Here is a 24,155-nt window from a genome sequence, read left to right on the forward strand (position 1 = left end):
AAATTGTAATGTAACTCAGTAGATGAATATAGTTTAATCTGAAAATTTGAATTTGTATCACAAATGTGTGTTATCTAAAGGGAGGCAAGTTCTGGTCCACCCAGTCCTAACTCCCCGTGGGCGTCCCTTTTGCAAATAAATATGTGAAGAAATTTAACCAAACAAGATCATGAGATAGGTGGCGAGATCTGCAAAATATTCAGAGACCTAAGCAGAGAGATTTTATCTGTACTTAAAATATAGAACTTTGAAGAGATATCATTACCAGAAAAGAAAATTTGTTTTCATGAGGTTCAATAATTCGATAATGACAACATTAAGAAAATTGCAAATTATCAAGAAGAATAAAGTATTTAAGTCACTATCATGAAGACTCACATATTCTGGTCTTCACATCACAAGAAACAAAGCAGCATATAAATATGGCAGCATTTACTTAAAAATATTTTCCTTTTTAAGCATACGCTTATTGTCATGAGCACTGAGTAATGTATAGAATTGTCATATCACTGTATTGTACGCCCGAGACTAATATAATACTGTTATGTTAATTATACTTCAATAAGAATGTATTTTACTTTTAATATTCTAAATTTTTGCAGATAATATTCTAATTCTTTTCTAAAGAGTTTGTTCAAGATTAGACTTATATGATTAATTAGAACATTTTTATTGCCTTTGTTTACCCAGAAAACATAAACTAATAGTTGCTTTATCATAGCTAGTTAAATATTCAGCATATATTAAAAAACATATGCATTTTTTCTCTCTGTGGTTCTCCTTGTAAAAAAAAAAAGAAAGAAAACACATGGTTAGAATTGAAATTCATTGCTTTGATAAAATTATGTGACATTTTCTGTTGCAAACTTGGTCTTTTGTTTTTAGATGGTAGGTAGAAGTTAGGTAGATAATGGATTTCTAACCTCAGTAGCCAATGAGTCATCATCCTTAAGTATGAGTTCATTAGCTCAGAAATGATTAATGTTTAGTGAAATTCTTAGTCAATGCAATGTTTTTAAGAGTAGCTCAAAAGATTCAAAATTGACTAAAATGATTTCACTTTTATTTTTTCTTCCCTCTCCCATTTTGGGTGGGCTTGCTTTCACAAACACAAACACTAGCCTTTGGAAATGCTTCTTTCCATACATCCATTAGGCTTGTCCCAAAGACAGTAAACTTGTGGAACAAAAACTATAGGAAAGAGCCAATAACCAGATGGCTGTGTGGTGTCCTATCTTCCTAACTCTCCCAATACTGACTCATTAATTCATGTAAAAATTTAAAGGGTCTTCTGAATTGTCCAAGGAAGACTAACTTATGTCTAATATTGTCTTAGTGTTAAGTGTATTTAATGGCATTATCTCCTTGAAAATTGGTATTAATAGTCAATTTCCATTAATTAGCCTACTTTATTAACAAGAATATCTACCACATGTTTCACTACATGGAAGGTTTTTCTTAAAAACCACAATTTATTTTAAAATATCCAGTCTTTGCTTTTTTTTATACCTTGACTCTCAGCAGGAACTACTAGTGTGCTTTTCAGTTAAAAGAACATTTGTTTTTAGAGACTCTTCAATAGAGAGAACAGAGGGTTACTGGAGAGGTTAAGGGAGGGGAAATGGGCTAAATGGGTAAGGGGCATTAAGGAATCTACTCCTGAAATCATTGTTGCACTATATAACTTGGATGCAAATTAAACAATAAATAAATTATTTAAAAACATAAAAATAAAATGAGGAAAATAATGTAAAAAAAGATTATGGTTTTTAATCCTGGAATTTAGAAGTATCTATCCACATGCAGAAACACTCTATGAAAGGAGAGAAGCAGCTATGAATCAGAAGGAAGGTAGAAAAGATATTTACTAGGGTCTGTCTTTGCTTGTAGTTCTCTGGCTTGATTGAGGAGGTTCTCACTCTCATCCTTATGGTAAATGATTTGAGTATCAATCCCACTCACAGCCTACAAAGGAATTGCGTGGAAAGAATAATGACACCAGAAGAAAACCACTTCTCATGGATTGAAGATGTAAATGACACTGTTTACCTGCTGAACACCAAGCAAAATTCATACAGCTTCATTTCCATAGCTCAAAATCAAAGTCAAATGTGAACATGAGAAAACAAAGTCCATGACATTTTCAAGATAAACATTTTTCAAGGGAAATTCAGTGAACCTAGAACAGTGCTTGGTCAAGTCCCCTTGAAAGTGCTTGTCAATTAGAAGGCACTCAATAAATAGTTTCAGAGTTGAAAAAATGTGAATGTATGCATAAAGCATCTTCTCTAACAGCATGGGTTAATCTTAAATATGGTTTATTCAGGACTGTGGTTTAAAAATGTCAAAGAAACTGGCATTTGCTGGCAGGAGTATGACACATCTTGAACCACTGAAACCTTCATAACACAAATAAAATGCTCTTTTCTTAGTTTTCTTGCCCTTTCTGCCATTTGTATTATACTGAAAGCTCAAGAGATGACATTAGAAAACAGAAAAATCATAAGCTGGGAAAAGGCAGCATGTAAATGAACTTTAAAATAAGCGAATACTCGGTGTGTGTGCTTGGCTGGCTCTGTTGGTGGAGCATGTGACTATCTCGGAGTTGTGAGTTTGAGCCCCATGTTGGGTGTAGAGATTACTTAAAAACAAAATCTTAAAAAAATAAGGGGATACTCACATCATAAATTCGGTCAGTGATGTTCAAAGCCAATTCTGCTGTTTCATTGGCTTCACTAACATAATTGGCAATATTTTCATAGACATTTGAAGCATCCAAAGCCTTCTGTACCAGCCCGTTCATATCTGAACTGTGCAAATTCCTGTAAAAGAAGAAAGGTGTCATTTTTCTTTCTTACTTTTTTGGGAAATGGAACCATTTTTATAGCTTGATTGGAATATTTCTGGGACCACAGGGACCTGTTTCTGGTTATTTAAAGTCACCTGGCTTGGAAAGGTTTTCCCAAGCTGTCTTTCCTAGGAGCACATCTTCTTTGCTTTCCTCTGCCTTTGGTGCCCCTAAGACTTTACCTCATGTTGGCCCCATGGATGCTGTTTGCCTGGCAGTGGCCACAGGAAAAGAGAATGATGACTTAAATCAGCCCTCTGTACCTCTTCGAGCAACAGTTTGTTTATATTGTAGCAGTCAGGCAGAGGAATGAACCCACAGCCTTCCCTCACCTACTTACCCAGATCAGCATTGTTACTCCCTTTCCTTGAAAGAAACTATGGCTCTCAGAGAGGGCACATAGCCTCAGTGTGTTGTTAGGTATTAGCTGGCTCCACTCGATTTATTCAGCCTTTCATTCACTTTATAAAACATCATATTTTCCCTTAAGAAGCGAAATAACACATATTGAGCATCTATGTGCAGATACTGGGCTGGACTGGCTCCGTATATTATGTCTTTAATTCTTATCACACCCATGAATTAGGCATTGTTATTCCCTTTTCATAGAAGGAACCAGGACACATTATACGGTTTGTCTCCCTCCTGTGGCCCAGCTATTTCCCTGAAGGGCAAAGCCCTACTCACATCCATTTCCCCTTCCCTATGCACCATGTTCTCGGCCTTTACCCCTTTCTTGCTTCTGTAAGGTTCATCTAATAATATTTATTGGGTACCCGCCATGCAGTGGGCATTCTCATATAGTGGCTGATAATGATTTATGCAGCAGAAGATTGATGTGAGGTACAACAGGGATAGAATATGTGAAATGCTTGGTACTGTGCCTGTCATCCAGTAAATATCAATCAATGTTTATTGTTATACCTAAACTATTTCCTGAATTGGAATTTCAAGTCCTAAGTATATTCATAGAATAATTTGCTTTATTGACAAATGCTTTGTCTTCCTCTATAATATAAGCATGGCTTCATTTTGGCAGCTCTTCCTGAATTGTTTGTGTCAATTTTATTCAGTTTTATTTATTTATTTATTTACTTATTTATTTATTAAAAGGACTTTAGCTTTTTTTTTAAGTTTATTTATTTATTTGAGAGAGGCAGAGGCAGCATGAGTGGAGGAGGGGCAGGGAGAGAGGGAGAGAGAAAGAATCCTAAGCAAGCTCCGTGCTTACTGTGCAGAGCCCAATGTGGGGCTCAAACTCATGAAACTGTGAGATCATGGCTTGAGCTGAAACAAGAATCAGATGCTTAACTGACTGAGCTACCCAAGCGCCCCTCAATTTTATTCAGTTTTAAATCCGTCCGTTCCATATTTTCTTCTCAGTTCCAAACATGGATGGCTAGTATCATTTTATTCATCAGTAATGTCCAGAAGATGCTCTGTGACCCAGTATATGACGTTGCAGATCCCACACTGACTCACCACTTCCAACTGCCCTGACCTATTGAGTTCAGTCAATTGATTATCAGCTTCCTCCATTCAGTTTCAGTCCCTATGTGCTCTCTTAGGCTCAGTGTGACTTTTTCTGTATAGGTTTGGTTTGTACTTTCCTTTCTTTTGTCCAAGTTCATCATCATTCTTTCCTCTCCAGGAGGGTTGGCTTATCCATTAGGCAAAGTAAAACCCCACAAAGATATTTTCATTTCAATTTTTTTAAATCAGAAGAACAATGAGGATACTAATAATAATTATATTAATCTTATAACAATGTTATCGTGACATATAATTTTAAATATTTTTATGGAGGAAGGGACCCATGGAGGTAAAAGTACCTAAGGTTCATGAAACCCATAATGCAACTCTGCTCTACAGAGGTAATTCTAATCCAAATATGTGGTACTTTTTCCTACCCATAGCCTTTGTTCTTAGAATGGCACAGTGAGTAAAATCTGAGCAAGTTTTAAAAGAAAGAGATAAAAAGAATAAAATGTTACAAGTATTTGTTAATATTTTTAAATTTTACTGGCTAGAATATTAAGATATAAGAAAGAGCTTGAAACAAAATCTTTAGGGGGCGCCTGGGTGGCTCAGTCAGTTAAGCGTCTGACTTTTGATTCCAGCTTAGATCATGATCCCATGGTTCATGGACTGAAGCCTTGCCTGCGTCAGGCTCTATGCTGACAGCAGAGCGCCTGCTTGGGAATCTCTCTCTCTCCCTCTCTCTGTCCCTCGCCCACTTGCTCTCTCTGTCTCTCTCTCAAAATAAATAAACGTAAAAAAAAAGAATCAAAGGCTTTAATACTATGTTTTCATTACTAGGCACAAAATAGGTACTGCATCAATACACAAGACAAAAATGTGCTATTGAAATGGAAGTTTCTTTTTTTTTTTTTTGAAATGGAAGTTTCTTGATGAATTATGTTTATTTCTGTTTGAGGCACAAGAAGCAAATCGCTGGGTCACCAGATAGATGATGAAGAATATTCATAGTTTGAAGGGAAGACATCTAGAAATTTGGATGTTTCACTGAATATATTCAGTCTGAAATATCCTAAATGCAAAAGGGACTTTAGGGTGATTGATATTTTTGATCATTTTTTGATGTAAAGCATGGGTACCTTACTTAGAATCGTGCTAGAACATTGTTGCAGGGGGGCAGTTAGTGACAATATGTGTTGGAACCCAATCAATAGGGCATAGTCATTGAACTAAAGGATAAAAGAAAAATGAAGAGAGCCAGAGGAGGGAATCTTAAAAACAATGTTATACCAATACAGCATGTTATCCAAATAGTATTTTATCCAAGCTCCATTTTATTTGCTTGATCAAAATCACATTTACAAGAAGCATGATGCTAAGGTGGGTACAACGCCATCTTGTACATAAAGATTTTAACATAACATCTATTTCTCTCTGTCTCTCTGTCTCTCTCTGTCTCTGTCTCTCTTTCTCTCTCTCCTGTCCTTCCTTCAATTCTCAGAAGATGTGGAGGGATATTTGAAAATTTTGACAATCAGGAATAAAAGGGTAGTTTAAGTTTTCAACAAGAGTTAAATTGGTTATTACTTTTATTCATGACTTTTACTGATCCTTGTTTCCAATTGCCAGATTTGTAGTCTTTCTCTATAATTATCTCATTATTTACCTATCATTTCAAGGTCATGAATTCAATTCCAATCTTTCAGTACATTTCAATTAACATTAATTGAATGCCCAAAGGGTGTGTGACTCTCTTCTAGATGCTGTGAGGAAAATTGTCAATTGATTTTCTCTTAATCAGGTGTTGAAATCAAACAGTTCCTGCTGGGCACTGTAGGATGTCTAGAGTATGTACCAGAAGTCAGTTGTATTGCCAACTTCCAATCAGCTTTACTTAAGACCCTTGGGTGTGAAGGCTAATGCTCTCTGTGAAATAAATATGTGATGGTGGCAGAATTAGACCTTGTAGAGGGATCTGATTGGGACCTTGGGAAGGGGCTTGATAATATTTTGTGCAGCAGTTATGTCCTTAATCAAAATGCCTTCGGTCACTCTATTCATAACTGTGGAGCAGAAACACCCCTCACAACACAGGTCTCTAATCTGACAGATTTTTTTAATAATAATAAAAATAACTCTCCCCAAAGCAATTGCAATAAACAATGATTGGCTGACTCTCAGACTGACCAACTAACAAGCCTTAAAATGAACAAACAAACACAACCCCAAACTCAACTTGCTAACCTGTACCCCAGTAATTCTGGCACGTGGAATTGAATTAAAAATGAGTTATTCACTCTATGTAGCTATTTGCATTTCTAAAGCCAGGATATTACCTGCTCAATTCATCAGCCTCTTGTTGAAGGTTGTGTGCATGGTCAACAGCTTCTTGGACTAAGTCATGACTAAGGTTGCTTAGGTTGGATAGCTTTCCTTGTAGTTCATTTTTGGCTCCATCTATTTCCGCATAAATCCCTGATGCATTCTGAAGAAAATATTTCAAAAAGTGAATTGAACATAGAAGAACTTAAAATCTTTTTTCCTTGGAGCACAAAAGATAATCTCTATTCTTCCTTATTATGAGGTTTAGTTAATTTCAGGCCGAGTCTACATGAGTCTAAAATACTTTAAGTATACTTCTATCTATTTCTCTTGCATCTTTAACTCTTTCTTTATGGATTGCTTCCCTAGCTTTCAGACAAGCTCTGCCTTCTCCCACCTCAAAACAAAACAAAATGAAGATAAACCAAAAACCTTCCATTACCCATACATCTCCCCAATGTTATTACCTTACTTTTCTATTCCCTCCATTGCAAAATATAGTCAAAAGAGTATTTATCTTAGGTGTTTCTATTTTATCACTTTTTAACTCATTCTTTAACCCACTCCAGTCTGGTTTTTACTTCACTGCTCCAACAAAACAGAAATTAAAACTAATGATAACTAAATTACTAAATCTAATGAGCATCATTCATTTCTCCCAGTCACTCAAATAGTGATTCTCAGCATTGTTACTATTCTTAAGCCATGAACATTTCCTTCTTGCACCTCTATCTGATTCTAAGCAGATTACTTTATTTTCTTTTTCACTTAGAAGACATCAACTAACTGTAGCAGGGAACAGTTTTTTTCTGTACTCCTGATTTTCCTCCCTATGAAGGGAGTTCAGTTAGTGAAACCTCAGACCTCTCCACCCCTTTCCTCATTTTGCTCCTGAGAAAGGGACTGGTTTATTTGATTGGTAAATTTGGAGGAATAACCGTGTAGTCTGTTCAGCTCTACACTCTGCCTCTTGGTAGCAAGCTTCCAGTAGAAAGCCTGAGTTTTCCCGTGTTTGTCCATAATGAAAGTTGTTCTGGGCAGAACCCCCACATGAACCCTCCTGCAATACTGCCTGTCTGAGTGGGCAGTTCTGCCTAATTCTGGAATTATTAGCCACCCTACTTGGCTAAGAGACCTAAAGCCATGTCTTTATCTTAGCTGCATCAGAAATGAAGGTGATGATCTTGGGCTTAATATTTATAATGTTATTTATTTTTCAACTTGTTTAGAACTTGGGAGCTTCTCCTCAGAGACACCAATACCCACAAAGAAGGATCACAAACAACTCTTTGCCACCATTCCTCAGTCCCTCCCCCTCAAAGAAAACTCTATAGCTTATTTATAGCTACATCCTTATGTACATCTTTCTTGTATTTTAAGAGGACAAGTGTTCCTTTTCTGTATAAGGCATGCTGCCCTGTTTTATGTTCTTGCTCTCTAGCTACTGGCTCCTCTCAGACACAAACATGCCCCAGTTAACCTCTCCCATTAAAAGCAAACAAATAAAACCTATTCTTTGACTCTAGCTTCCCTTCCAGCTTCTTTTCTTTGTTGATGCAGTGCATTCCACAGAAATGGTTCTTGCCAAGGTCCCCAGTGTCAGACACCATATTGCCAGATCCATTCGACACTTCATGTCTTTATGTACTGGATTTATTTCTGGTTTGTGACAGTGTTAGTCACTATCTTTGCCTTACAATGCTCTCTTTCCTTAGCTTCGGTGACACTGCTCTCTCCTTGGTCTCCTTTTTCACCGTCCAGGAAGGAGACTTCAAAAGCTATGTTGCTCAGGCTTGACTCAGCTCTTTCTTCTCTAAATAATCTAACTCATCTCTGCCAGCCCAGTCTTCTGAGTCTTCTAAAGACCCTCTCTGCACCATCCTACAGGGATGCCATCTTTCTATTAAGCAAATCTGATCATGTTATTTTCCCTCTCAAAATCAGCCAATTGCTCTACAGGAACAAATCTGATTACTTGGGTGGCTTCACCAATTGATCCCTCCTTTTTCCAATCTCATCATTTTTCACCCATCCCCACCCCATTATGTACCATGTTCAAGCCTTGACTAACTGATGTGTTAATACTCCACGATTTTTTTTGGCCACTGTGCCTTTTCACATAATATTTTCTCTGTCTAGGATAACTGCTTTCTTTTTTGTCTGGTCCACCTGGAAAAGTTCTACTCGTCCTCCCAATTTCAGCTGAAATATCACTTCCTTTATGAAGCTATACCTAATTTCTCCAGGATGAGTTCAGTGTTATCATATATTTCTACTGTTCATGTATCACACTACTATAATAATTTTGCATGATTATTCCACCCACCAGACTACATAAATTTAGAAGGCAAGAGTTGTGTCTAATTTATTTTTGTATTCTTAGAATGTAACACAGTTCCTAGCATAGAGGGTTTATTTCTATGGAGACAGTACTAAGTCTCTAGCCATTTGGTAGGTCATCTGGGAAACAACTTTGAAGAAAATTATATTTAGTTGCATAAGCAGAAGGAATACCATGGACATTCCACCTTTACTCATTAGTTAATTAAATAAATATTTATCAAATGCCCATTGTGTGCTAGGCACTCTTTTAGGAGATAGAATGCAAAACTATGAATATAATCTCTGCTTTCAAGGAATTTACAACCTAGTGGGAATATATAGATGATAGACAAATAATCAAATAATTGAACAAATTTCAGAAAGTAAAAAGTATTTTGAATAAAATAGTATGGGTGGAATGGGTTGGAGAGTGACTGAAGGTAAAAACACCATTTGCATTGAATGTTCACAAGGACACCAGCCATTTGAAGATCTGGAGACAGTGGGTGCAAAGGACCTGAGGTGAGGAAAAGTGTGATGTGTTTGAAAAACAGAGCAGAGTTGGAAGGTAACAGAGAGGGATGGGCTGGAGGGCAATGAGTGGGGAAAGATATGTGGATTAAGGTAGAGAGATGGGTTAAAGCCAGGTCATTTAAGGTCTCAAGAACCATGGTAAAGTGAGCTTGTTTCTACTGTAAGTTTCACTGGAGGTTTTTATGTGGGAGAAGTAATATTTTTAAGAGATTGTTCTGCTACTGCCTAGATAATGAGTCTTGAGGGGCAAGAGTGGAGGTAAATGAAGGGGTAGGAGGCCCCTGTGGCAGTTCATGCTGGAGATGAGGTGGCCTGGACTGCAGGGCAGCAGCAGAGAAGGGAGTCAGAAACCAGGACTCATTTTGGAGACAGGGTCAATAGGTCTTGTTGAAATGGGAAGGAGGAGGAAAGAGAAGTCAACAATGACTCTAGAGTTTTGAGTTGAACAAATGGGATTGTGTCAGTTACTGAGGTGGGGAAGATTAGGGAAACAGCAAGTTTTATTCAGAATATGTCAAGTTTGATATGCCTATTACACATCTAAGTGGTAGATCAAATTATGACTGTGCTGTACCTCACACTGAGTTCTTACTAGGAAACTTCAAGTAAGCATTTGGATATGAGTCTGGAACGCAGTGGAAGTATGAAAGTTGGAGGTATAGATTATGGGATCATGCATATAATCGTTCTTTAAAGCCACGGGATTCAATGTAGTCAACTAGGGAGAAAGTGTAAGTGCCAAAGAGGGGCCAGGACTGAGAACGGAGTCATTCATTATCAAGAACAGAGATGCACAAAGCTTAGGGCCAAGAACAGCTCAAGTCCTGTTTCTATATAGCTTCTAGCTAAGAATATTATTTACATTTTTAAAGAGTTATAAAAAAAAACAAAAGAAACAGAAAAAAAATAAGGGGGTGTGGTTATATGTGGCCTGCAGAGCCTAAAATATTTACTACACAGAGGATGTGCAGAAGTGAAGCTAGTAGTGAAGCCTGGGAAAAAGTCTCCAGCGAGGTGGGAGGAGGACCAGGGGAGGGGGGTCATGGAGGAGGCAGGATGAAAACGCTGAGTGTTTAAATAAGGAGAAGAGGTTAATCAGCAAGGAGGCAGAGAATGCTGAGGAGGGAGAAGTAACCATGGTTTTGGCTCTATTGAGTTCACTGATGACCTGGACAAGAACATTCTGGGTGGAGGGCCATGAAGTCCCATTTGGAGTGGGTTGTGTACAGAAGGCAGTGGATGGCTGAAAGGTGGAAATGCAGCTGTCAATGACTCTTGAGGTGTTTTGTTGTGAAGTTGAGCAGAGTAGAGTAATGAATGGGACAGAGTTAGAGGGTTGCAGGCAAGGGCTTTCTTTTTTTAAAGGACAAGGAATACGTACAGCATGTTTACATGTTGGCAGTAATGGTTCAGTAGAGTAAGAATTGGACAAAAGAGAAGAGAGAGGGAATACTTTCAGAAGAAAACCCTGTGGTGCTATTTTTGAGGAGAAGAAGGATGGGATTCAGAGCACAGGTGGGAGATAAGACTTCAACAGGAGAAGGGATACTTCACTAAAATAAGAAGGAAGAAAGAAATGTGCATAGGAATGCAGGTGGGCTGGTAGAATTGGGGAGAAAGATGAGGGAAGTTCTTTTCTCTTTGTTTTTATTTTTCAGTGAAGCATGAAGCAAATTCACCAGCCAGGCTGATAGAAGGGAAGGCGAGTTTTCACTATGTTGGCTTCTCTGGTATGGCCATGATGCTGGGGATACTTGGGTTTACTGGACTATGGGGATAGAATTCTCATGTGGGTACAGTATGGGAAGAGGTGGGTATAGAAGTTATGAGTGTTTCCAAATAATGATTACAGTATCGCCCCCTTCACTACAGAGGATATATTCCAAGATCCCAATGGGTACTTAGAACTATGAATGGCACTGAACTCTATATATACCATGTTTTCCTATGTGTATATACCTATGATAAAGTTTAGTTTATAAATTAGGCTCAGTAAGAGTGTAACAACAATAAGTAATAATAAAATAGAACAATTATAATATACTATAATAAAAGTAATGAAAATGTGGCCTCTCTCTAAAAATATCTTATTGTACTGTACTCACCCTTCTTGTGATGACATGAGATGATAAAATGTCTATGTGATGAGATGAATTGAGGTAAATGATGTAGGCATTGTGAAGTAGCATTAGGCTATAGGAGGGATAACCAGGGTGGGCTGGAGGGAAAGCTTTTTGGGCAGGAGAAGTTATAGGGGTTGGGGGTCAGAGAGCTAGTGGGCTCATCCATCTCAATTTTGGTGTCACCAAGGATAGTGACGGGAGTAGGGATGGAGAGGAAGACAGGGAGCTTGGTGCTGAAATAGCCGAAGAAGAATGAAATGGTGATCAGAAGACTTTAAAATGATATCCTTTCAAACGCAATAAAAGGGAGCTAAGAGTAATTTGGGGAAGGGTTAGTTCATTGCAGTTTACTGGAAATTTTCTACTCTAAATATGTGTCTCACTGATTTTAAATGCTAGCTCTCTTAAACATACATCTTATGAGTAGAGAGTAAGAAGGACCTAAGTCTGCACTTTGTGCAAGATCTGTGCCATCCAGTAGAGTAGCTACAAGCCACAGGTGGCGCTATTGAGCACTGGAAACAGGGCTAATTCAACCAAGGAATTTAATTTTAATTTCTTTCATTTTAAGCCATTTAAATGTAAATAGCCATATGTGGGTAGTACCACCATACAATGAGGGAGACTGAAAAAAATTAGTCTCCTGATCTTACTTCTAGAACTCTCGTTAACTTGACAGATTTGATTTGGATTCCACTGTTGTTCTGTAACCCTGAGCGGCTGTTTCGATCTGCTTATAAATACACACCTACAAGCCACATGCATCCCTACCTTTATTATATCATCAAGTTCTGAAAGGGTCAGACGAGGTGTTGTGAGAGAATCCAAAGACGTCTTCAGAGAACTGTTCACTCCTTCCATCTGTTCCCTCACTCTCTCGTGTTGTTTCTGCAGGAATGAAGAGTAGGGAGGGCAGAAGAGAAGGTCACTTTAAAGAAAGCACCAGGGAGAGTGGTCTATGTCACCTCCTGTCTTTGTGCTCAGACAAATCTGGGTTCCTCTCCTGGCCCCACGGCCTAATTGCTGTGTGACTTTGGGGGAATTCTAACCATGTCATGCTCCGTTTTCTCATTTATAATAGGAGATAACAAGAGAAAGCACTTTGGAAGCTTCGAAGCACTTAGCTATGGTTATTACTTAAAACACCATCATCTCATGGGGAGTGACCACTTCAGACAGAGCCTTTGACTTTTTCTCCATAAATGTAAAAAGTGAAACACCGGATGCAGCATTGCACGGAGACTTTCTATTTGCAGTAAGTGGAAAATGAACTAATTCAGAAGTGCTGACTTTGGGCCAGGCACGAATAGCTCATTTGCATAGTAATAAGGCATGTACAAAACAGTGTTAAAGTCCTTAAAAATTTTTTTCTAAATGGCCCTACTATGAAAGCATGAAATTGTGATCTTGCTTCCTGGCACTCTGAGCTCTTAATGTTAGATGCTCAGAATTTTTGAAGAGGGCAAATGGCCCAAGTGTTAATCTATTTTTTGATGAATGCATTCATTTCTACCTTCACTGTTGGATTCTAGAAGCAGGCATGTTGTGATTTTGAAAAAAATATTAGAAAGCTTCAAATGAGTTTGGAGTTTGAAAGCAACACAGACTAATACTTTAAGAGAGAAAAGTAAAAGACTCATTTTACAGTCTGAGTAAAAAATGAGTCGAAGTTACTTTAGAAGCAGCAATTTGAATGGGGGTTGAAATAGATGACTTATGGTATGACCTAAGATACCATGGGAATAATTACCGAAGCCCAGATATAAGAGGACACACTTTAAGACTTCCTAAGTTCATCTTAGTGTCTTTTGTGTTCCCTGCACCTGCAGTCTTTTCTAATTTAGTGGGAAGGAAGACGGATGCCATCTTCTCCAAACACGTTGCTCCTTGGGAAGATATAGGTCCAAGGACAGAAAAGAATCCCATTTGAACAATGCAGGAACATTCCAAAATCAATTTCCCCTCAAAATCCATCAAGCTTAATACAATGTGACTATCTGGGGTTAATTATTCTTGTCTCCACAAGGAGATGGAGTTACGCAGCTCTACACGAAAGCAATATTTTAAAGGAAAGGTATTAAGCTATGTAAGGAAAGGAGGAGGAAGAAGGTTGGTATTATTTAGCTCATTCAGAGAGGTTTTTCTTCTGAGATATTACTCCTGCTGGAAGCTCTTGTATCTGGTCACCTTAAGGGAACACAGGTAACGCCCTGAAGTCAAACTTTAAAGCCTTTAAAGCCTGAGTGATAGGTTCATTTTCAGTAGTTGGAAAATGATATGCTTCAAGTTAAGGGGCTTATCACTTATCATATACATACTCAACATATACAGCCTTAGACAGAAATGAATAAACTTAGCTTTGAAAAAAAGATGCTCCCACAGAAAGGTAAAATTTGAACAAAAGAGAGTTTTGAAAACTAATAATTATGAAAATGATATACAATAGCACTATTAGGCATGTTCAGTATCCATGTCTTATATGCAAAGAATAAAAAAAGTCCCAATTCTTAAAAAAATGATAAGAGTTCTGGGAGGGCAGAGCTTTGCTTAAGTTAATTGTGCTTTTTAAAATAGAATCTTACATTCATCTGATGAAGACTTTTATCATTCTGTTGCCCTTTGGTGTGGGAGTAGGATGGTGAGAAAAATAACATAATTCCTAGTTGTGCGGCTACTGTTTGCATATATCAAAACGACTGAACTGTGTCGTTATTTTTGGTTTTGTGGAAAGATCGGAAATTTGGTGTGATTCTTTTCTAAGCTGTGCTGTAGGTCTGACAATGAAATGTGAGGTTACAACACTTAAGTTTAGTAGGGAAGGCAGATCCGTTAACAGATAATCGCAATACAGAAACAGAATGTCACAAGGTACATTATGGGATTGCTGAAGAGAGCACTTGTTAACTTGGGGATGGGGGTGGGGCTCCTGCAGGAGATGATGCCTGGGCCTATCCAGGCAAAAGAGAAAGGAAAAAGAAATCTGTTCCAAGCACATGGGATTACTGGGAGTGTGATATTGCCTGTACTGAACATGTCAGGCAGGGACACAGTAAAAGGTGAGGCCAAGGAGGCTGGCAAGGGTCGATCAGAGATGGTTCCTCATGACATGTGAAGGACCATAGACTGTCCTATAGGACAGTATGTCCGATGTTCATAACCATGACCCATGGTAAAAAATGCATTTGATGTTGCAACACTAAAGCAGAAATGCGGTGAAACCATACTTTCCTATAGATGAGGCACTTGGATATTTTCTATTCTGTTCTGTTCTATTCTATTCTATTTTTTCTATTCTTTTCTATTCTATTCTGTTCTATTATTACATTCCATTCCATCTATTCTCTTTTTCTTTATTTTCTTTTTAAAAAATACTTGTTATTCAATTATACTTCAATTAAAAAAAGAAAGGTTGGTTACAATATTCCAAATTCATTTTATGATCACTCAGTGGCTAACAAGCTGGAGCATCAAAGGCACTGCTATTAGTCAGAAGGAGAAAATGAAGGGTTTAAACAAGAGCAAGCAGTGACCCCCAGAACTGTAATGGAGGCAGCTGATCAGAATGGGTGGGGATGGTGGGTGAGAAGGGAGCAGAAATGGAAGGGAGAAAGGGGGAGGCTATTTTGCTTGCTATCTTGACCATTATTGTTCTAAAAAATATTGGCTAAGAGCTTTAAATGATGATGATGAGTGTAATTAACTTTTAAAAAAGTTTTAATTTATTAAGTAATCTCTACACCCAAGGTAGGGCTCAAACTCATGACCCCAAGATCAAGAGTCACATGTTCTTCTGACTGAGCCAGCCAGGTGCCTCAAGTGAAATTCACTTCTATTTAGGAAATTTTACAGTGACATACTAAGAGATGGTGATGACTGAAACTCAGGGCGGAGAGCCTCAGTTAGATTGGTTTCTAAAACAATAAACATAACTGAATTAATGAATTTGCTTATAGTTGCTTCCTATGTTTTGACATTGCTATTTGACTCTAATTTTTATAACTATGTCCAAAGATACACATATCTCCCTATCAGAAGATGGTGGCTGTGAGTGCCTGCATTGCTTGGAATGGCCGTGACCACCACCAGATCTAAGCCCCCTAAGGTGGGCATGTACAAATCCCGCCCCCAGAGAGATGAGGGCCTTTGCAAGCTATGGTTGTGTCTGGGAATTTCTCTCACCTCTTTGTATTTGGATGACCTTTGGCTTGAATTAGGTTCCTTATCTGTGTGCCTACTGACCAGTCAGGCTGTGAGATTTGCTTATCTCGCCTTTCCAGAAATTACACATACCCTTCTAAGCTCATGTTTCTGAGTTGCTTTGATGTTCTAGTGCTCTCAGTTAAAAAAAAAAAAAAAAAAAGTCAAGCATAGGACTAACACATTGCTTACTCGCAAGAACAACATAGCCATACACACGGATGCAGAATACTCAACTGCATTCTTACTCATGCAACAGCTGACCAATTATAATGATTTCAACTTGATTTTAGGTGGACACACTCACATTAGCAAATTACAGTGGCAAAAAAAGGACAGCTATTTTAAACACAGGTCTATATGAATGTACCAATAGTTCAAAAAACTGCAAGCCAGCTGTCCCTCCTGGTTATAACTTTGTGTCATATGTGTCCAAATTGCATTTATAGATAGAGTGTCCATTGTACCTCGTGGTCCCGCTGCCTGGCTGCTGTGGCTCTGTTCATGTCTTCGGCGTCCCTGACACGGTCAAGAGCTTGGTCAAGTGATTCCTGGAGGTCTGACAACTTAGCATTGTAGTCATCCAGCTGCTCCAGGACAACAGGAAACAGAGAGCGAGTATCATTGTAGAGCCGCTGCCAGCTCTCAGCTTGGTTCAACACTGGGAAGACACAGACACGGAAACTGAGTCTGGGCTCCATCCTGTCTCCTCATTCCATCTGGCCTTCAGCAAAGATGCATGTTTGTCAGGCCAGGCCTTCCTTAGCAATAGAGGCTGAAGCTCTTGCTCATAAAAATAGCCCATGTTTTATATTTGAAGAAAGAAATACTGTTTTGTAGGTTTGAGAATCCCTGAATGACAGTCAGTCAAAAAAAGAGTTTGGTTAGTTTTTCCATTGAGATTATGATTTATATGGAATCCATGTTATTATACTATGTTTATTATTACCCAGATTATTAGTAATTTTACCATATAAAAGGGTTTGGATATGCTATAGTTTCACTGTTAAAAATAACCAAAATATCTTGTCTGTTACTGACAAGTGATGTTCACAGCCACTCATTTTCTCTCTTCTCTCCAGGCAAGTGCTTTTAGTTAGTGACTTTAAGTCAAACCTAAACCATCATTTTGGGTGGTATGAAGATTAAATGACAATGATATGTTCTTAAATTCTGTATATGTTTTAATCCTCTGATCAAAGTAACCCGCATTGACTATGTGCCTTAATGCTATTTTTCCTCTAGGGAGTATCGGTCTGTCTTTTGCAGATGTTGTATCTTCTTTCATCACTGTGAGCAGAAGACGCAAGTTCACAGCTGAGTAAAGAGAGTGGTTAAAAATGCATCCACGAGGTTGGAAGGCAGCTAAGTGGAAGATGTGATTGGTTTCACTCCCCTTGGGCAGACTCGATAAATTCTGAAACAGGCAAGGAGTGTTGGAAGCATCCGTTTGTGAACTTAGATCTCCAGCCTCTCTGAGTGCGGCCTTCATCCAGACTCATAAATGGGGCTGGAGATTCCTCCAGAGTTCTTGCTCTTTAAGACTTCATACATTTGCTATGGTAATATGCCTCTACGTGAAGAATGTTCCTCTTCTAGAATATTCACAATAATTTGTAGCAGAAGTTGCTAATAATGATCATAGGAAAATAACCCAGTGAAGGTGTTCTTAACCCTTTTGTGTGCCATGGGACCCTTTGCAATCTAGTGAAACCTCCAGACCCCTTCTTATAATGTATTCAAAAATGAATAAAGTAAAATACCTAGACTTAAAGAGAAGACCAATATATTAAAAAGCAAAGTGGTAATATAAGAACACATGTGCTTCCTATATTTTGAATTACTGATAAACTTAATGTTATGAGATAAGAGCAACAGCTAATATCCAAATCTACGGCTTCTCTTGTTGATTGTGTAGATTAAGATGGAACAAATTCTTTGCAACTCTTCCCATGAAGAGTGGAGTCTATTCTCTCACACCTTAAATCTGGGCCAGTCTGGGCCAGTAGGATAGATAGGACATCCTTGAGTTTCATTCTTGCTTTCCTGGAAGGCTCCTGCCATATGAATGAGCCTGGGCTAGTCTCCTTGAGGGGAAGATGCCACAAGGGGAAGAGGCCCAGCCATTCCCCCCCCCCCCAAGGCCCAGGACACATAAGTGAGCCTAGCTCCTGCTATATGGAGCAGAGATGAGCTGTCCAGGTTGAGTTGAGCCCATATTGCCAACCTATGAAGCTATGAGCAAATAAATCATTATTATTTTAAAAGAATGTGTTTGGGATGAGTTGTTAGTCATTGATAACAGATAGAGTAACCAAGTCATAGGTTCACTAATACTTCTGTGGTGTGTTGCCTACATTCATCATTAAAGGAAATGTTAAATTTCTACGAGGACTCTAAAAGTCTAAAAGTCATTTGCCAGACTTCAGAACATAAATGTTGCCAGGCTTGCAGCTTTACTGCCTTCTTGATAAGATTCTTTTATTGGAGTTTTGAAAATTGGTTCCCGTTAGCTTTTCTTCCCCTGCTTTATATGTTTGCACCAACTGTTAAGTCCCTATTTCTTCTCCTCGGGAGTTAAAGGTCTATAGAGTCTGTGTGGGGTCTCAGCTGTTTTTCAAAAGCTCAAGGTTGGGCTTGGGTCTAAAAATCTTGGTCGTTTAGTTAAGTTGTCCTGAATGATTTCCTGAGGCCATGTACACGTTCTAAATAGTTCCAAATATTGGGAATTGCTTGCTTTGACCAAATGTTGCCCTGTGGCTCAGTGCCCTCTCTTGGACCCACAAAGCAAGCAAACATGTGCAATGTGCCAGGAGTTGAATACACCTACGTTCCTGGGCTTCATCTGCCTCCTCGTCCACTAGCTCCCGCTGCATGAGGAACGGTTGACGGCGTCTGATCTCCTCAAGCATCTTCTGGGCCAACACCATCTTCTCAGAGATTTCCTCAGAGGTAAGTTCCTGCTCCTCCCCGTAATAGAGCATCTTGTTGTTGATCTCTGAAAGGAAGGACACAGTGAGAGAAGAAAACGGGGTGGGTTATCTGGGCATTTTGCAGTGATACCACTGAAAACATGGAGGGAGGGCAAAGGGCAGAGCTGATCCTAAAATGGAAAGAAGGTATCATTCAAAGACTGTCCTGATGTTCATGCTGCAAACACTGGTGGCAGCATTGGAATTCACCATACATTCCCAGGAGACGTAAAGCTTGAGGAAATGACTTTGCTTCCCATTTGGTGTCTTCAGAATGGGAATGGGATTAGTACAAAGCCTTTCCTGACTTCAGCAGTGCCTGGAGTCTATGGTAATTCCTGAAGGTTATGTAAGGCACACAAATCTGGGGTCTTTGATCAACTTTTTAAAATAAAATACATAACTTAGAGAAAATTCTCTGAGATATCTCCTGTCATATGTAAGATGTGTTAGGAGTATTAATTATGTTTTAGCCAAGGATCTGACCAAATCTGTAAACCAAAATGAGAGCATATTGATAGTTGTTCAAATGGGTCTTTCAGATTATTCTACAGACCAAGTATAAAGTAGAGGGTTGTTTTAGTGTGATGTGAGTTTTTTGCTTATTAACATATATTAATTTATATATTAATTATATATATATATATATTGCAATAACTATTTGCCTTCTGTAGTATAACCGTTTGTCAAGATCAGCCATTTTGATTCTGGGACATTTTCACCCCACTTCCATACATAAGTAGGATGGAGAATTTTAGAACCAAAGAGGCTGCCGATGCTCAGAGAGATTAGATAAGTTGTCTAAATAGCAGCAGAGCTGAGTTGTTCTCTGATTTTCTCTCCCTACTACACATGATCAGATGAAAGGTATGTAATTGCCACGTTGTCTGTATGACAGATCTGGGAGGAAACATTTTATCTTCCTGGCATAAATGAAATTGTGTGTCTGTGGCTTTCTATGATCTATGCTGCTGGCCAGACAAGATGGGTAAGCAAACACTGGTGTCACATAAATCATACCAGATACGGGCTTGTATATTATACGGATAATAGCTTGAAGGTCACCAATAGGGTTGTTTGTTTGTTTGTTTGTTTTGTTGTTGTTTTTTACAGATGGTTGGGAATAAGGAATGACATGCTATTGATACTGTGTAGCATTCTTAAATTCCAAAGGAAAGGAGATAAATGGGGTAAGGGGTTTTTACCACCATAAATATTACTGAGAAAGTTACAGGGAAACTAAGATAGGCTAGATATGAAACCTAGGAAGGGATCAAACATTCACTTTTCAAATGAAATCTATAATATTAACTCTGGAAATAAACTAAACATAGATTTTTTTTTCCCCATTCCTCAGCTCTAACATTTCCAGTGCTGACTTGTTTGGCATTTTGATCCAAATATTACATTTACAATTCTTGCCTGTTTTACTTTAGCCATGTCTGGTATAGATTAGAAAAAGGAAATGCAGACAATAACATTTTTTGCCTTGGTCTTTGGAGACTATTCATATGTTATTTTTAAAAGATAAACTGATGGCAGTTATTGTTTCCCATTTACACTTCTTTGGTATTTTTTTCAGCTTTTCTTACACTTAAAGGGTCAAATAGAGGGCTTAGATTCCTTCCCAATGAAACACTTTAGAATAAAAATTTTATAACAGCAAAGGTGAATTATTTTCTCTAGATGGCTTACTAGGATGCTGGCTTTATTTACCGCCTAGAAGGGCATTTATTTTTTAATTAGATGAGGTCAGCTAATCTCCTTTTTGAAAAAATCCTACTTTTTGAAAAAATCAATAGTAGCTCTGAAATGTTATAAGCAAAAATACAGACGCAAAAGCATGAGACAGAGAGACAGGAGTGAGGGCTGTTTGAAATGCATGCCAATCATCTTTATTGTGTACTACTGAAGGAAATATAGCAAATGTCTAAAGTGGGCTCCATCCATCCCTTTGCCTAGAGTATGTTCCCTAAACCTCAGGATAAAGATATGACCCTCCCACTGTGGGTTCCTTTTCTGTCACTGCACTTGGCGTTGTCATCCAACTCTTAATATATAGGAGAAAAGCTATGGAGACACACAAATACTGTATCTTAGCAGACTGTAACCCAAGGAAATTCTCTTTATTTTAGAACAAGTGAAAGCACCTGTTTTCTGTTGATAAATTGAAGGCTGGTTTTCAATGGGCTGTTAAGATAGTCTCCAAAATACCGCCTACACATATCATAAGTTAGAGTGCAAATAAGTAATCATCTAAGAGGGAAGGTAAAATCTGCCACTGCGCTGTAGGCCAAAGAAATCTCACACGCCCCCTCCAGGCTTCTCTTCTGAACTGGGGATCAGAGCATGTTGCCTCTCTGGTCCTTAGGAAACGGGATCATGCAGTTTAGGACAGTTCGGATTAGTGGACAGTTTCCTGTCACTCAAAAGGCGGTGTTTTTGCTGCAGAGAGCTGAGAAAAACATGACTCCTACTCAACTCTTGTATTTTAGAGACTTTATAGCATTCCGTTTCTTGTGCTGGGAAGGTATTCTGGCATTCCACTTTAGTGAAGTACCTGGAAAGGGAATGCTTCTACACATTTATTATTGATGACAAACGGATAGTAAGTAGGGATGAGTACTCAGAAATCCTAATGAACAAACTGGATGACCTCATATATAATATATATATAAAAATAGCAGAAATGCATATATATTTCCTTATATAGAGCTCTCTAACAACTTACTGGCACACAGTAAGCACTACCAGTAGCCATTATTTTTGTTGTAGTTAACACAAATGATTCCTCGACATTAAGCTGTACCAGAAGAGAATATATTTACCTTTAATTTTATCCCTCATATCATGAGCTTGCTCCACAAGCTGCGTTGCGTAGTTAATGGTATCCATGCTTTCCTTCTGAGCCAGTTCGCCCCTTCTTGAGGCTTGACCTTCCTATAAATAATCCGTACAAACACCAGCTTAAATTTATGAGAAGGGAATATTGTGTATGTGTCCATAGCAGTGGGTGGGCATAATGTATTCCATAAACATAAATTTCCTTGGCATGTAGAAGCTCTGTAACATACAAATGGTCCCAGAAATCATGCATGAAGGCTGATGTGATGACCAGCCTTACAACTGCAGAGGGCTATAAAATCAGCTGTATTCCTTCGCCATTCATCATAGTTCAGTCCAAACCAATCGCCTTTCATATGCAATTTACTCTTTGAATTTTTACTGTGTCTCACGATTCCAGACTAGGAAATTACCCATGTCTGCTGATCAATTTGACATTGTGCTGATGGAAGAGCTTAAAGTTTCAAAGGGGAAATCGTTGAGAAAGTAGGCAGACCTTGAAATGCTTTGCGCGTCTAGTGGCTCCTGGGTGGTCCAACCAGAGCGGACACTGAATTACCACAGAGATTTAAAGGATTATGCTGACTGGGCTCAATGCTGTTTTCAGTTTTGCATTCCAAATTCCCATCAACACTGATGCCACTTGGGTACAAATAACCCCTCAAGCAGATTTGGCTCAGAGTGAATGAGACTCTTCTCTGAGAAGTGGACTCCATTCTCTCCACTAGGGAGCTTCTATTTCAGGGCTCGCATGTAGAATTTGTCAAAATGAAATCCTAACTCAAATGTGGCTTCTAAAAGCACATGTGGGTGTGTAAGCGTATGGGCATGTTTCTGTGTGTGCAAGGACAGAAGCTGATCTAAGAAATGGATTAAGGACAGGACACTGGCCTGTATGCACGGCATTGGCAATGTGTCCTGTGTACAACCTTTTGGCATTAGAAAGACTGACTCATGGATTATATTTAAGGGTGGAAGGAGTTCTTTAGTCTAACACTTGGCAGATGCCTATTTGCCTCATCTGATGCTTTTTTGGCTCAGTTCTATAACAAAGTGCTGCAGTGTCTGAGGCAACTGCATGGTCTGCCCCACAGAGTGTGGGTAGACCCACTGCCCAGGTTCCCCGGGACAGGGGAGTGGCTGTTTCAAACTTTTCTCCTCTCATCCAGTGTTCTAGCCAGAGGATTATGCCGTGATTTGACCTGGAATGCTTTTGCTTTCTAGGCATAACCCACATAAGTGGCCCTTAGTCAAGGAAGAGAAATGCAGAAATGTGCAAGCATGTTCCCTGGAAGTTGTTTTTTCAAGCAAGTCCAGAATTCCTTCCATATAAATCCTCCTGTGCAGCAGTAATTCAACCATCAGACCCTTTCCTAAACAGTGGGCTTTCTGAAGGGACACTGCATTCTGAGTCATTGCATTCCTTCCTCCAATGCCCCTCTTCCTCCTGTCTCATTTTAATGCTTTCCAGAGACACAAAATCTGTGGTCATTTAAAAATTATATGATGCAGGGACTTCTGGGTGGTTTAGTCAGCTGAGAGTGCCTGACTTCAGTTCAGGTCATGATCTCACAGTTCATGGGTTTGAGCCCCGCGTCGGGCCCTGTGCTGACAGCTCGGAGCCTGGAGCCTGCTTCGGATTCTGTGTCTCCCTCTCTCTCTGCCCCTCCCCTGCTCACGCTCTGGCTCTCTCCTTCAGAAATAAATAAGCATTAAAAATATTTAAAAATTGCATAATGCAGAAAATTAGATGAATCTTATTCTTGATGTCACCCCTCCCTGCTTTTAAAAATTATGGACACAAACATTTAAAACATCTAGAAATTGTTAACAAGTTGATTTTTGATCCAGTGTAAATTATATCTGCAAAATCAACACATTTTTCACTTTGGCTTCATCCTTCAAAGAAGCAGCCTATTGTAATTACTGTGTTCATTATTTCTTGATATGGAAACTTTGAAATGAAGCAATGAAAGGCACCTGGGGGATGTAATATTCCAAGAAAACTTCTTTCTGACAAACACCAGAGGGCGCTTAGTAACACTATATGAGACAATTAGTGGTAAGCAATGTCTATCACTTGACACTGCAAACTTACTGGCTATAATAGGAGTAGTGCCTTATTTGAAAGATTTTTTTTTTTTCTGTAACTTTGCTTATGGATGAAAAATAAAAATAATGGTATGGGCACATCGTAAAACCAGTGCACCTTGCTTTAAGGAAGGCCAAAATTAAAAACATCAACTCACAGCTATAAATCAGTTGATGGTTTACATTATAAATAGATTAGTCATTTACTTACCTCAACAGCAAATTCCCCCTGTACATATCTGATATAAAAAGTGGCAAAGGGGCACCTGGGTGGCTCAGTTGGTTAAGCATCTGACTTTGGCTCAGGACATGATCTCATGGTTCATGAGTTCAAGCCCCATATATAGGCTGTCTGTCATCACCACAGAGCCCACTTCAGATCCTCTCTCTCCCTCTCTCTGACCTTCCCCTGCTTGGGCTTTC

At 38.8% G+C, this 24,155-nt stretch overlaps 1 protein-coding gene and 1 long non-coding RNA gene across 3 annotated transcripts in view; one reads left to right on the forward strand and one right to left on the reverse strand.

Moving 5' to 3' along the window:
* LAMA4 (laminin subunit alpha 4) overlaps window positions 1–24,155 on the reverse strand; it is a 142,180-nt gene that overhangs the window by 45,040 nt on the left and 72,985 nt on the right. For both annotated transcript variants that reach the window (XM_077779991.1, XM_077779990.1), the window contains exons 9-15: window positions 21,626–21,737; window positions 18,656–18,823; window positions 16,293–16,486; window positions 12,400–12,516; window positions 6,664–6,812; window positions 2,681–2,822; window positions 1,869–1,965 (exon numbers count right to left, since the gene is read on the reverse strand). In XM_077779991.1, coding sequence (XP_077636117.1) covers window positions 1,869–1,965; window positions 2,681–2,822; window positions 6,664–6,812; window positions 12,400–12,516; window positions 16,293–16,486; window positions 18,656–18,823; window positions 21,626–21,737 — 979 coding nt within the window. The remainder of the gene's footprint in view (window positions 1–1,868; window positions 1,966–2,680; window positions 2,823–6,663; window positions 6,813–12,399; window positions 12,517–16,292; window positions 16,487–18,655; window positions 18,824–21,625; window positions 21,738–24,155) is intronic.
* LOC144244630 (uncharacterized) lies at window positions 11,759–17,584 on the forward strand. Its single transcript, XR_013339002.1, has 4 exons — window positions 11,759–11,888; window positions 12,710–12,883; window positions 16,275–16,708; window positions 17,071–17,584. It is a non-coding gene; the product is annotated as an uncharacterized LOC144244630 (long non-coding RNA).

Source organism: Crocuta crocuta, unplaced genomic scaffold (genome assembly GCF_008692635.1).
Source record: "Crocuta crocuta isolate KB4526 unplaced genomic scaffold, BGI_CrCroc_1.0 scaffold147, whole genome shotgun sequence".
Classification (NCBI taxonomy): domain Eukaryota; kingdom Metazoa; phylum Chordata; class Mammalia; order Carnivora; family Hyaenidae; genus Crocuta; species Crocuta crocuta.